General features: G+C 50.2%; 6 protein-coding genes across 6 annotated transcripts; 3 read left to right on the top strand and 3 right to left on the bottom strand.

Moving 5' to 3' along the window:
- Window positions 1–240: 240 nt before the first annotated feature.
- Window positions 241–2,229, top strand: HOO65_020416 (putative indole-3-pyruvate monooxygenase YUCCA11; the record flags this gene model as incomplete). Its single annotated transcript, XM_071006587.1, has 2 exons — window positions 241–901; window positions 971–2,229. The coding sequence occupies 2 exons, from the start codon at window positions 241–243 to the stop codon at window positions 2,227–2,229; spliced, it is 1,920 nt and encodes a 639-aa protein (XP_070861054.1).
- Window positions 2,230–3,034: 805 nt separating this feature from the next.
- HOO65_020415 (uncharacterized protein) lies at window positions 3,035–3,584 on the bottom strand (the record flags this gene model as incomplete). The annotated part of the gene is made up of 2 exons (XM_071007076.1): window positions 3,035–3,081; window positions 3,134–3,584. The coding sequence occupies 2 exons, from the start codon at window positions 3,582–3,584 to the stop codon at window positions 3,035–3,037; spliced, it is 498 nt and encodes a 165-aa protein (XP_070861053.1).
- A 1,481-nt stretch (window positions 3,585–5,065) lies between these two features.
- HOO65_020414 (glycosyl hydrolase family 11) lies at window positions 5,066–5,755 on the bottom strand (the record flags this gene model as incomplete). Its single annotated transcript, XM_071000062.1, has 1 exon — window positions 5,066–5,755. The coding sequence occupies one exon, from the start codon at window positions 5,753–5,755 to the stop codon at window positions 5,066–5,068; it is 690 nt and encodes a 229-aa protein (XP_070861052.1).
- A 1,542-nt stretch (window positions 5,756–7,297) lies between these two features.
- HOO65_020413 (uncharacterized protein) lies at window positions 7,298–8,307 on the top strand (the record flags this gene model as incomplete). Its single annotated transcript, XM_071006935.1, has 2 exons — window positions 7,298–7,891; window positions 7,942–8,307. 2 exons carry the CDS (start codon window positions 7,298–7,300, stop codon window positions 8,305–8,307), a joined length of 960 nt encoding a protein of 319 aa, XP_070861051.1.
- Window positions 8,308–8,678: 371 nt separating this feature from the next.
- HOO65_020412 (Meiotically up-regulated protein157) lies at window positions 8,679–8,900 on the bottom strand (the record flags this gene model as incomplete). Its single annotated transcript, XM_071000061.1, has 1 exon — window positions 8,679–8,900. One exon carries the CDS (start codon window positions 8,898–8,900, stop codon window positions 8,679–8,681), a length of 222 nt encoding a protein of 73 aa, XP_070861050.1.
- A 3,508-nt stretch (window positions 8,901–12,408) lies between these two features.
- On the top strand, window positions 12,409–13,695 carry HOO65_020411 (1-phosphatidylinositol phosphodiesterase; the record flags this gene model as incomplete). The annotated part of the gene is made up of 1 exon (XM_071000060.1): window positions 12,409–13,695. One exon carries the CDS (start codon window positions 12,409–12,411, stop codon window positions 13,693–13,695), a length of 1,287 nt encoding a protein of 428 aa, XP_070861049.1.
- Window positions 13,696–13,796: the final 101 nt, after the last annotated feature.

Below are 13,796 nucleotides of genomic sequence, written 5' to 3'. Positions count from 1 at the left end.
TGGTCACGTCACCATCTCAGTTAACGCGCGCATCTGCCTAGTATTCAGAGGCGGGGGGAAAGGGGGGGGGATAAGAATGAGTCATTCTATGACGGCAGTGATATTAAGAGAGGTCGAACTCAACGCAATCTAGTATTGGGAAGATATAAAAGGGCGACAGGCCAAGCTACTTCGACTACTACCAGATGTCTCAGACACCCTGCACTCTAGGAACCGCTACGTATAGCACACTTCAAAACAATGTCTGCCGTCGATGTACCCTCACACATGAGAACCGTTCCCGGCTCGGTCAATATTCCTGTTGCTAAATTTCCCGTTGCTGAGGACACTCAGAGTCCCAACGATGCTAACCCTGTGCTTATCGCCGCCGCTGTGGTACAGGCCATCAATGAAGCCATAGCTCGCCAAGATTTCAACGCTCTTTCCAAGCTCTTCAGCGACTCGGGCTACTGGCGTGACCACCTCGCCTTATCATGGGAGTTTCGGACGGCCCATGGGCGCGACAAAATCCTGTCCTTTCTGAAAAGTGTGGCCCAGTCGAAGAATGGCTTCCGTCTCCTTGAGATTCGCCTCGACGAATCTGGCCCCGCCCGCTTGCCGCAGATTGACCGCATGGAGAGCCACGAGGGCGTTGTCACATGTGTGCGATTCATGTTCCAGCTGGACACGGTTATAGGCAGCGGCAAGGGCCTGGCGAAACTTGTGCATGTGGGAGGCGCATGGAAAATTTATACTCTGTATACCAGCCTGGTCGAAATACACGGCCACGAAGAGAAGATTTGCAGAAACAGGCCTTCTGGTGTCAAGCACGGTAGCAAACCTGGCCGACAGAACTGGGCAGAGCGACGGGCGGCCGAGGCGGATTTCAATGACGGTGTCGAACCAACTGTCTTTATCTTGGGTACGTATGGGCACAGTAGACCTGTAGATTGGCCATGGGACAGCTGACCTAATTCTCTCGCATGCACAGGAGCGGGCCAGGCCGGCCTGACTATTGCTGCCCGCCTAAAAATGGTCGGTGTTCCGGCCCTAGTTATCGACCAGAATAGTCGTATTGGCGATAACTGGCGTAAGCGCTACCACCAGCTGGTACTCCACGACCCTGTATGGTACGATCATTTGCCGTACATGCCTTTCCCGCCGAACTGGCCCATTTTCACACCCAAAGATAAACTGGCCGAGTACTTTGAAGCCTACACTACACTGATGGAGCTCAATGTCTGGACCAAGACGACCCTCAAGTCGTCTGTCTGGGACGATGCCGCTGCAAAATGGACAATCGTTGTTGAGCGTACTCTCGCCAACGGCACTACTGAGGTCCGCACTCTACATCCACGCCACGTCATTCAAGCCACCGGTCACTCTGGGAAAAAGAACATGCCTGACGTGGCTGGCCTCGACAGCTTCAAAGGCTCAGTGAGCCATTCATCGGAATTCCGTGGTGCACCCACCTCCCCTGGCCCCTCAGCTACACAGAATCACGCTGTTGTCATCGGTGCTTGCAACTCTGCACATGACATTGCCCACGACTTCGCCGAAAAGGGATGGAAGATCACATTGGTGCAGCGCAGCTCAACCCATGTAGTTTCATCACGTGCCATCACCGATATTGGCCTTGCCGGGCTATATGAAGAAGACGGGCCCGACGTTGAAGATGCCGATATACTGCTGCATGGCCAGCCGTCCAGCGTACTCAAGGCCGGCCAGGTGCGGATATGCCAGCGTCAACGGGAAATGGATGCCGAAATGCTCGCGGGACTGGCCAAGGCAGGCTTCCACACAGACGACGGGCCTGATAATGCAGGGCTGTTTATAAAATACTTCCAACGAGGGGGCGGATACTACATTGATGTTGGAGCGGCGGCTATGATCGCGGCTGGCCAAATTGGCGTGAAGAGCGGCCATGAAATTTCACACCTAACGCCAGATGGCGTGGTATTTGATGACGGCTCAGAGCTCAAGGCCGATCATATTATTTTTGCTACAGGGTACCAAAACATGCGCACACAGACGCGCCTGACATTCGGTGACGAGGTTGCTGATCGCCTGAACAGCGACGTCTGGGGATTCAATGACGAGGGTGAGTTGCGTATGATGTGGCAGCGTACAGGTCACCCTGGGTTCTGGTACCACGGGGGCAATCTAGCGCTGTGTCGGTATTATTCGCGCTTTTTGGCATTGCAGATTTTGGCGATTGAAGCGGAGATTTCGAAACCCGGGGAATACTGAAGCTGTTCTAGGCTGGGCAGAATGAGAGGAAGGGTTTCTAGTTTGTTGCTCATTGTTCTGCTACTTGTTTGTTTTAGTGCTAACACTTTTGATGATGTCATTCAATCAAACCCCTGCTGTTTTTGTTAAGCCTTTCTCCCGTTTCCTACGATAGGATAGCTCTACCCTGTCTTGCGCTTCGGATTGCCTCCACCTATCTAAACCTCAAATGCCAATCACGTCCTAGATGTTACGAGCCTGTTTCATTAGCCATTTCGGGGAAGTGGTTCCGCCTCTAATATTTGCCCCAGCTTAGGGCATCTTGCCCGAGCCCAGGCTCGTAATCGGTCAAAGCGGTATTGCGCTCGCATGCTATTCGTTGCTTATTTGACAAGGAAGAGGAAAAAAGGAAAAAGAGAAAAAGTCACGGCTTTTGAAACATAGAGCCACTCATAATGGTGGGTGGGTGGGTAGGCGAAGTCAACAAGTACGCAGGTAGGCGGGCGGGTATGTATGAAAATTCGTGCATATTTGCATGTGTACGTGTATGTTAACATATTTTATTTGTTTCCTAAACAAGGCCAATAGAATAGACTGGCACTGTGATATAATTGGGCCGTGAGTGGTAGTGCATCGCTGGATAAATCAAAACAAAGGCGCTATTTTGCTGCAAGTATTTGTCATCTCGTCATATCTCCCCTCGTGTTGGTATGTTCAGTCACGACGGCACCGGGGCTCCGTACTGGGCTATGCATCCTACTATGCACGGGGCTGTGCACACGACTGCGTGCCGGACTGCGCAAGCTCCCCGGCGTCCGTGGCATTCTCAAGCTGCGGATACTGATTGGACTACGCAGGTGAATAGGGCTGAGGCTACGAAGCGGGTTGTGCGATCTATGCAGCGGCGATCTCGAGCCGCCCGTACGCCCATCTTCATCCTGGTCACTTCCCGATTCCTGTTCTTCGTAGGCGGGAACAACGCCATCAGCATGGGCTTCCTGGTACGTCGGTGGAGGCTCAACCCATTCCTCGCCGCGGTGTTGTCGCCGGCGGCGGCCGTGGTGAATCTCAATAATAGTGGTTGGCCGTGGTGGTGTGCGCTCGACGGTTTCGTGCAAATGCGCTTCAGAGTCGTGGATGCCCATTTTCCGGAGACGTCTTCGTCTGAGGAGCACAAAGAATGCGCCCATGGCAATTAGAAAGAGGGCGCCTGCCAGCATGCCAATTACGGCCCCAATAGAGACTGAGCTGTTGCTGCCATCATCGGCAGAGCTGACGGTTGTGGTAGCGACAGCAGTTCCAGAGGTAGTCGTAGATGAATCCGGGAGAGAAGAACCGCTAGGAACGGTGGTTTCACTGCTGTTGGTGGTGGACATTGCAAAACCACGATGCTTCTTGGTGTACCTTGGTGCTACCGGCCACTATCACGATGGCATTGTCTTCGAGGGTAATAGTTCTCCTATGGCAGGCGGAGTGCGCGGAGACGCAGGCTGGGATATTCGACTGTGCGAGTTTTGGGGCCTCGATAGTAGTAGTAGTAGTAGTAGTAGTAGTAGCAGGAGGAGTAGCAGTCAGTAGGAGTAGCAACAGCAGCAGTAGTGCCGAGACGTGGAAGTTGGCTGTTGAGGCTTAGCGGATATGAATTTGTAGCTGTTGGCTCCCACCAGAATCAATCGCCTTCAAGAAACAAAATTGCACAAAGTATGAGTAGAGGTGCAGAAACAAGCGCGGAAAAATTAGTCGACAGAAGCGAGGGGACAAAAATAAATTTCAATACCCAAGCAAAAGAAAAAAGAAACGCTGTCATGGAGGCTAGACGGGCTCTAATAAGACCTATTTTATTCCCTCCACTTCTCCAGATGTCGCATTGAAACCTGGGGGGGGGGGGGCTGCGGTCGCTTTGACACTGGGGAGAGGGGATAACTGAAGAGCTAACCCTCATCCTGAATGCTTGGCAATCCTTTTAGGAGAGGGGGGACGAGGATGGACATGATAGCGATACTGGCGTTGGGTCGACAGAGAAGGGGTAGAGTGACGTGTGGGATAGGCGGGAGCCTCATTGCCAGTGAATTACGGCTGCGTCCCAAATAAATACTATAAGAACCTACAAGCAGGCCAGCCAGCCCAGCACAGGCCATTAGATGGTCAGGAACGTCAACCACAGACGTCGAGTCCCCAGAAAAGCAACAGCACAATGGCAAAATGCATGATGTGCGTTTGCTTGATGCTTGATTCGATGATGAGGGGATGAGGAATTACTGTCGAGCGCTGCGTAGAAGCAAAGTTTGCAGTAGACACGGAAGAATAAAGTGGCCCGAAAATCCTGCCAGTAGTCACCCGGTGCAACGCCGTCAACCAGATGATTGGCTAGCTGTTTCTGCGATAAGAAACAAGAGGGAGAGATTCCGCGAGAAGGATGCGACAAAAAAAAAGGCAGATAAGATAATGGGAGTCGTTTTAGGGTTCGTAAGGGCTTAACTATGAGTGTATTAAAAAAAAAAGAAAAAAAGGGAGCCAAGAAGAAAAATATTACATAAGCAAAACAAGACCATTGTGAGGACAATCTCACGTCAACCGATACAATCAAACTATAGTGAAACCCATCTGCTATTCCATTATATCTGGGCTAGAATTTCGCTCAAACGTCCATTGTTCTAGTTAGTGAGTCTTGCCAGGTAGTAGTCTCCTAGGGAATATAATGACACACAGGCCTGAGGGTGGTCCCGCCAAGAGAAAAGGCACATGCCGTATACTCGGCCGAATACTACTGGCTGGCCAGTTCTTAATGTACAATAAACACCATGCTGACAGATTCAGGCCTCGAAATACCCATAATGTTTTGTTTGCTGCTCGCTCCTTACCACACGGTCATAGAGGACGAACCGGAGCTGAAGTAGCCTTCGGTTGCGACAATCTGATAATCGTGAGCACCTAGCTTCAGGCCAGCATTGCTCCAAGCATTGAAGAAGGTGCTGGTGTTGACCTTTCCGCTAGAGCGCTTAGACTGGCGCACAGCCCAGTACTGCTGGAACGTGGCAGTGCCGATGATGGACGGGGCATTGGTGCGGGTGCTGGTGTACAGATCGTAGACGGAACCCTCGGCATTGATGGACCCGACCTTGGTAGCTCCGGATGACGGGTTGTACGTGCCAAAGTTCTCGACAATGTAGTACTCGATCAACGGGCTAGTGGTCCAGCCGTAGATGGCTAGGTACGAGTTGCCGTTAGGAGCGTAGGTTCCAGAGTAGTTAATTGTGCGAGCCGAGCCGGGCTTCCACCCCTTTCCGCCGACCAAGTTGCCGCCAGTGGACCACTTGATGCTGTATGCTCCATTTTTACCGTTGGTATAGGTGGCGTCGGCACCACCATCGGACCACCATGAATAGAAGTAGCCGTCGTGCATACCACTGGAGTTGGGGGTGCCAGCACGCTTCATCAGCTCAGTTTCAGTAACATTGACAGCCGGGTCCGGGATGGTTACGGGGCTGGCAACAGCAACAGAAGTGAAGCCTACGACAGCGGCGACAAGGGCAGTGAAGGAAACCATCTTGGGCAGGGAGGGAGGTTTGAGGATGTACAGAGACAATGTAGATCTTGGAAGGGAGATATTTTAAACGAGTGGTACTAGCTCCAGGCAGTAAACGAAGTGAACGAATGTAAGAGACAGAACGAAAGAAAGGGCAAGACTAGCTCGCGTAGGAATATAGAACAAGCGAAGGCGGCGAAATGAAGACAGAAGCTTGGGGAGGAGGAGAGGCAAGTAAACATTGTGAAGCTGCGATGCCTCTGATTTATACCGAGAGGTCGCTGAAGGCGTAGTTAGGACCAAGCATGGAGATAGGTACCCCTTACATCAGCTGCCTGTTTTCAAAACGCCATGTTATCGGCAGGGTATCAAGTCGAGTTTGTCGAGTTACACCACCTGTTATTGGACCAATCTGTGACAGAGTAGTAATATTAAGGCCAAGCTAGTCGTGCGTCGCAGGCACAATACAGTGAGTACGCGGACATAGGACAAGATCATGCCCATGGTGCACGTTGTTTCACCTCCTTTCTGTAGGCGAGGAAAAGGGATAGCGCAAGACTAGGCATAGAAACAAGAGTGGAGACTGGCTAGCCACGATCCATCTCGTCCCATTTAATCTGCGTGGCTTGGGGTTGACGTCTGAAGATTTCGAAGGAGCATTGTCCCTCCCCCCTTTCCGCCAATGAGAGAACAAAGCACATCCACACGAAGTGTTTCTAGAAAGCTTCGTAAAAAGTGCTCTGTGCAAAAGAAGGGATTTGCCGAGTAGAAAGAAAGATGGGACACAGGCATGTATTCTTGATCCACTACGCTCTCAATGAGACAAGGCTTGGTCTTGAAGCGATCTCGACAGGCTAGACAGTAGGGTTGTTGGCGATGGAAGAAGGGATGACTAATGATTGGACGCCCTGAAACCAGCACGATGACACTAGATATGCAAGTTGGATCCCAGGCTGCAGCGCTCAGAACGCGTCAAAAGAGAAAAGTGCCTCCTCAAAAAGTAAGCCTCCTTCTGTTCGGGGTAAATTTTCGAGTCTGCAGCAACGGGATTTTAAGATTATTATGTGGAGCTGCAGCGGAACATCAATAACCAGTTAAATGTCGATTAGCTGGCAAGCACCATCTTATCCTCCTGAATCGGGCAGTGCATACAGTAGTGTAGTCAGAGTCGGAGCCTTTTCGCTTATCATTCTGCAGCGGGGCCGCTATTTAGCGCGTCTTTTAGGCATCGTGGTGCGGCTAACAGATCTTGATCGGCAAGATTATAAAGAGAAGAGCCTATGTGCATACTGATCTGACAGCTTATAGGCAACCTTTGCTTTTACTTACTGGCAATGCCATAGCGCAATGCGAAAAGTCATACTGCCCCATTTACATGCACACATATATATATCTGGCAGGCGCTTGCATAAATGCTAACCAATCTGACGCGTGTGCTCATTAGACGCCCACTGCTGCCCCCAACCTTTGACTCAAGTCCGATTTTTTCTACGATTCTAATCACAACCCTCACAACCATAATTCTCTTAATCTACACAACTACTCTTCTTCTACGACGCCAAAATGTCCGGGAAAAACAAGCTCGCGAAAATGCGCGAAAAGGAGGCCGAGTACATGCGCAACCATGCCGAGAGACAAGCCCAAGGCTCGTCTGCCTTTGAAACTCCCCCGCCATATACTGACCTTGCGTCGGAATCCACATCATCGTTGGTATTTAGCGAGGCTAGTTCATTTGGCGTGCGATCTTCATCCTTGCCCCCGGCCCCGGCCCTGGTCCCGCCCCCATCCCCAGGCTTCACACACTTCCCGCCGCCATCCCCATACACTAACCACATATTTCCCTCGACCTTCGGTGTCTATGAATCCATTCTCAGTCGTACCCGCACCATTGGCCCCCACCGCAATGAGCCCGTGTTATGTATCCGCGAGCACATGCGCGTCAAATCCGGCTTCGATCTTGTTCTACACAACGGCCCCGACACCAGCTTTGAGCCACTAGCCGGGCTGACGCAAAAGTTTTTCAAGCGGGGCTTTGGCATCAGCATGCCTTCCTCAGCAGCCGTTCTGCAACCGACCCAGGCTGGCACAAGGACGTTTGTCCCCGGTTCGCTCGACATTACCGAACAGGTTGAGCCAGCAGCGCCTAGCATCAGGGGCGTAGGCTCGAGTTCACCATCGAAGTTGGCCGTGTGCGCGAGACGTTCCAGTGGCGGGAAAGGAAGGGCCCTGGCTATTCGTTCCGGTGTCGCAGGCACTATGTCCTACTGCGCCGTGCAGCTGACCGACCGCCAGACGGAGCACCCCCGGGAAGTTGGCCCCCGGCTGTGCAAGATGACCCCGAAAGTGAAAGGGACAATACTTCCGGCGTTCTTAGAGAAAGCGAGTACGAAGACATGGAGGTTGTGGCGCAGTGGGACACAGAAGCTATTCGTGGAACAAAGCTTACCACCTTCAAGTTTGTGGGGACGGGCGCTACCGGGTTGTTGGGGCCTCGATGGGAGGTCATAGCCGTGTTGAGCGGCCTGCATATTTGCATCATGGAGGTGGACCAATCGGTGGCCGGGACCGCATGAGAAGGGTGTTTGGGGGGTAATAGTGTATGTGTCCTGCATGAGAAATAATCAGTGGAGGTTTGGGGTTTCCTACTTGCTGTGGGTAAGCTGTTTTTTGGAAGGGGGAAGGGCTGTTTAGTATGACTAACCTATACCAACTTTAGTGCATTCAACATAAACCTGCCCTCACTATGTATATATATATATACACATAATATACAAAAATTTACGTTTACTTCTCTGGCGATGATCTTGCAGCCCATTCTGGGATAATGGACTGGTATGGCTTGAATGTCAGTTCAGGCTTGCCCTTGCTCAGGTTCAAAATGACCTGCCCAAAGAGGGCGTTGGCCTACGAAGACCAGGCTTGCAATAGCACGGATTCTGCTTGCTCAGGGCAAACTTGCGCGCGTGTTTTGGTAAATGGCATCTTCTGCGTCGAGATAGCCCAGAAATGGAGCTGAAAGCAGCGACGGGATGTTGGCAGCATCCACCAGACTGCGGCCACCAAAGCCATCAACCTCAAAGGCATACATGGGATCAACATGGCCAGGGCCGTCGCTCACGGCATATTTTGATATAGCTTCGTGGATGTTGCGTGCGATGGCCTTCATTTTCGTGGCCAGGTGAATAGCTTTTACTAGCTATACTCGCCAACAATGTCAACTCTCCTCCTTACAACCCTCGGGGGTGCCTTTGAGGTCTGGTGCCTTCCCTTCTTTGAGGCTGCTGGAGGACGACGCCTGACACTGATAAGCGTTTTTCATTCTTTTCCTCTTCTTTGACTGTGTCATGGATTTTGAAAATGAGCTGTTGAGGCCGCACTTGGCCAACGTTGACGATAACCTCGTCGTCGACTCACAGCTCGCGATCGCCAACTCGTCATCGCCACAACACCACTCCAACTCAAGGAGTCTATCTTCACGGTCAGAACTGAATTTCGAGAGCTCACACAGTCCACTCTTTTCCTTTTCTTTCGTTTTTGTTTTTCTTGCGCTCCTCTGGCCTCAGACAGACTGGTGACTGTGGCAGGTCACTAGAAAGGGGGCTGCCTTGGGCCTCATCCACACCAGAAAAGTGGAAGGATATATCATGAGCCCTCAGATGCCCACGCAGTCTGTTTTTTTTTATCGTCTTTGGATGGGGCTTCCCAGGCTGCAATCGACACTACTGTCTTGTTCTTGTAATCTTCATGACTTTTAAAAAAGTGGGGGGTTTTTCAGAGGAACAAATGTTTGTGTGGGAAGTTGCGGGTTAGTCCCACTTCTCTGCTTAGGGTATATCTGGAGATTTCCTGTTTTTTTCTTCTTCTTTTTGTTTTGAGACGACTACAGGAGGAAAGTGAGTAACAAGCTTGCTGGGAAGAATACGCGCTTCTCTGGCCTAAAACCCGTGGTGCCCTGCAGCGGGTCAATTCTGTCCAGTAACCAATGCAGCGTCGTTTGATCTTAGTGACTGCAGTAGACGTTGAAGAAATACCAACACAAATAGCCAAGGATGTAAACACTAGCAGTGCTAATGTGTGTGAAGAGAACATGCGCAGATTCAAGTTCTACCCCGATAAACATCAGGTAAACGTCTGGGACTCAGCCGTCCATTATTAATTGAACAACTAACACGTCCATTCCATAGTGTATTTTGGGTATGGCTATTATGCAGGTAGGTGTAGAAATTTGGCCACTAACCTGGGTAAAGTAAGCTCCTAGGACGGCTTCGGATACATGAAGATGATCGATGTTCTCTCATAGATGCTGTTATATACAGAAAGAAGGATAACCGAACTGCTGATGCTTGAGAGAATACAAGATAAGAGAACTTTGTTGGAAATGCCGGAGCTATATTCTCACCTGTAGATTTAGGCACATAATTAAGCATATTGATGGCTGAAGCTTGATGCCCTGTCTTAGGCGCCATTCTACATCCCCTCTCCGCTTTCTTTATTCACTATTTTCCTGTTGTTTATTCCTTCTTTCAGCTGACCCTCTTTCTGAGCTGAGTTTTAATCCGATGTGCGGGACTCTGCATTAGAGGCCCTTTTCCCCCCGTGGCTATAGTACAAGCTTATTGAGTTGTCTGCAGTGAAAACTCGAGCCACTGCTAGTCGTCCATATGGTTCTTCGCTGCAAAACGGGGTTGACGATTCTAGGGCTCCTAAGCTCATGAACAATGAGAGAGATAAGATTGGATGGTGGTGTTGCATTAATGGTATTATCAATGTAGCGGTGGTCATGCGCTGGCTAGGAATCTTTGGCTCGCTAGATACTGTTGAACTGAAGCCTCATTTGACTTGCTACGTATGTTGTGATTCTATCAAACTGGCCATAGCGCCAATGCAGTGTAAACTCGGGGATGTTTTGTCGCTTTATGGCAAGTTTGATGAATAGAGTCAGCCCTGGTGCTTGTGCTTGCTTACAAAACATGCAAAGTATTCTTGGGGCTAAGTCGCCCATCAATCTGGAAAACCAGCAAAAACAAGAGAACAAGATGAGGACATACGGGGTTTCATTCATGCCATATTACGTCTGGGCGGGAGGAAAGTTTCTGACATCATGCTAGTGATGTGTACTACAACTCAATTACCCCGGGAGGGGGGGCAGGCCAAAAAGCAGTAGTAGAGGGCTTGCTATCTTGGAACTTTTCGGTTCGTCGGTCAACGGTGCCATGAAAGCTAATAAAGAGAAAAGGGACAGACACCAAAGCGATCAAAACCAAAGCAGCCACAGCATGAATAAAGATGTCCGCGCACAAAGATTCCGGCCATGTCCGATTAAGCGATCACGTGATCAACTGTTATGGAAGGTGGTTTTGACGAAAAAAAAAAAAAAAAAAAAAAAAAAAGTCCACAATGAGAAGCGAGTTGCACCGGACCTCAGCAGGCGGCCAGACTGGCTGAGAAGACATGCGCTAATATGTGTACACGTGGGCGAATATATACATGCTTGTGGTAAGTAGACAAATAATCTTCTCTAGCTTGCAGTCGGATGGTTAACTGTAAAGCTCATGGCCTCACAATCTCCGCTCTGCCAACAACCCTCCCGCTATGTCTACCCAATGCATACTTGGCTCAGCTGGCAGCCACCACCGCCTGGTCTAGATCAGACTCTAAACGGTTCAAACGCTAGCACTTTGTCTTCGTTTTCTGTCATCGCCGGATCTTTCTTGTGCCTTATTCATGGGCTAGATGGGTATCTCCTTTTTGGTCTGTGTATCTGGTACTCTGGCCTGTGCGTCTGTTTTGACCATAATATGGCTTTGTACGTCTTATCATCATTTATGGGAGGACATAAATGCGAGCCCCGTTCACTTGCTTTTCACTCGTTGTCATCTCGAGAAGCAAGAGAGGAGCTCTCGTTTGCTGGTAGTCCTAGGTCGAGCCGAGCGACCCTGTAAAGATAGGCGAGTGGCGGGCTGTTTAACTCACCATTTATCATTCCTGTCTGAAGAAATTATCCCATGTAAGGCAAAGCCACAAAATTCTTGTGTCGTATTGTCCGTTGATTCCCTCGTGTTGCCCAAAGCAAACCATATAACAAGCGTGCTATAGACATGCTGGGCCAAATATTCTGCTTCTTGGAGAGTAAGCCTTGGCAAAGTGGTCATAGGCCTTATGCAACCACTAACTGGGTCTCAATCTGTCCCGTCTACCCTCTCCGCCCCTCCTTCTAGCCTGAGCTGGGCCGAAAGCTGCACCCGGCTCACGACTACGCCTCACAAGAAGACCGAGGAGTGTCGTGCGAAAAGTGAAAATGTTGGTGCGTTTTCTCAATGTTGACAGCTTCTCTATCGCTAACATCTATGTTCATAGGGCTTTATGGTGATCCCAGGCACTTATGCTAGCAATGGGAAGCTGATTGCGCAGGAAATGAGCTTTTGTCTTACTCTGCCAACCCACGAAGGCTTCTCAATCCTGCCGCTAGGCTATTATGATGGCCTCAGCAGGACATCATGAAGCTAATGAGGTCAGGCCACGGCTTGACTATTAATACGATTGGATGTCACTCTCTTGAGAACTTTTACTCTTCTTGTTCTTCTGGATTATCCGTTCGCCTTCATTGCTCGCCCTCGATCTCTCCCAATATTTGAGCTTTTCCCGCATCTATATTGCTCGCCACTGCTAGCAATATGCGCTTCTCTATCTTGGCAACTCTGGCCTCTCTGGCCCTGAGTCATGCTGCCCAATATAATGGTGTCACTGACCGTTGGTCCTTTGATCTGGAACGTGTCCAAAACCCCAGATGGATGAGCACAGTGAGAGATGATGTTCTTCTTTCGCAATTGTCTATCCCTGGAACCCATAACTCCATGACTAACAACATCGGCAAACCTGAATTGCAGAGTCAAAGAGTGCCTATTGACACCCAGCTTCTTTCTGGTATCAGATACTTTGACATTAGTGGCCGCATCGTAAACGACGATCTAAAGGTCTACCATAGAAACACTCCCACTGGCTACAACTTTGGACAGGTCTTTGGCAGTATTTTTGGCTTCCTGGACGCCAACCCCCGCGAGGTCGTTATTCTGCGTATCAAGAAGGAACACTTGGGTGACCGAACTTCATCTTTTAGCCAAGTGCTTAAGAACTACTTTGCGCCTGGCACCGCTCTTGGCAATGCTGCTGCCAGCCGTCTCTACTATCCCGGTGCTGACGTCTCCAAAATCCCTACCCTTGGTCAGCTTCGCGGTCGACTTGTAATCCTACAGGACTTCAAGAAGAAAAAGCAATTCGGCTATTTCGGTATTCCCTGGTCATCCTCTACTATTTCTTCGTACAGTTTCAGACCTAGCCCTGGAAACATTCTCAAAGGGCTACGATGGGGTTTTACCAAATGTTCTATCTGGAACGCTGGCCGGTCAAACACCAAGAAGCTTTTTGTCACACATACCACTGTTAGTATTGGTGCTAGACCGATTGACATTGCAGCTGGCGGCTCTAATGTAAACGACGTTGGCATGAACAGGTATCTCGGCGAATACATCTATCGCGGCAATGCTGGCCGTATTGGTGTTATCGCTATGGACTTTCCTGGCGCGTATCTTATTACTCAAATTTTAAGCCTTAACACTCGTTTTGGAGCTCTTCAACCTATGGATCCTGATGCTCTCAATCCTGGATCTAACGCCTATCCTCCCGCTGCAGGCGTCTATCCCCCTAATTCCGCCCCAGCTGCCTACCCTCCAGCTGCCTACCCCCCTCCTCCCGGTTCAGCTGCCTATCCCCCTCCAGCTGTCTATCCCCCTCCCCCTCCACCTACCTATCGTGATCGCGATACCTCTGATGAAGTCCCTCCTCCTGCCCATGAGGGCTTATACCCTCCTCCTCCTGCCCATGAGGGCTTATACCCTCCTCCTCCTGCCCATGGGGGCTTATACCCTCCTCCTCCCACTGACGAGTTCGGCCGTTCCTATTAACTTAGCTGAGTGGCTTGTCATCCTGAGGCTGCGATTAGTCTTCTGGATATCAGATAAAAATGTTATCTAACTAATGATACCTATTTAACAAACATCACCAC

This window comes from Ceratocystis lukuohia (assembly GCF_044167205.1).
Source record: "Ceratocystis lukuohia strain C4212 chromosome Unknown Supercontig2_pilon, whole genome shotgun sequence".
Lineage (NCBI taxonomy): Eukaryota > Fungi > Ascomycota > Sordariomycetes > Microascales > Ceratocystidaceae > Ceratocystis > Ceratocystis lukuohia.
This window is presented reverse-complemented; position numbering and strand designations above follow the sequence as displayed.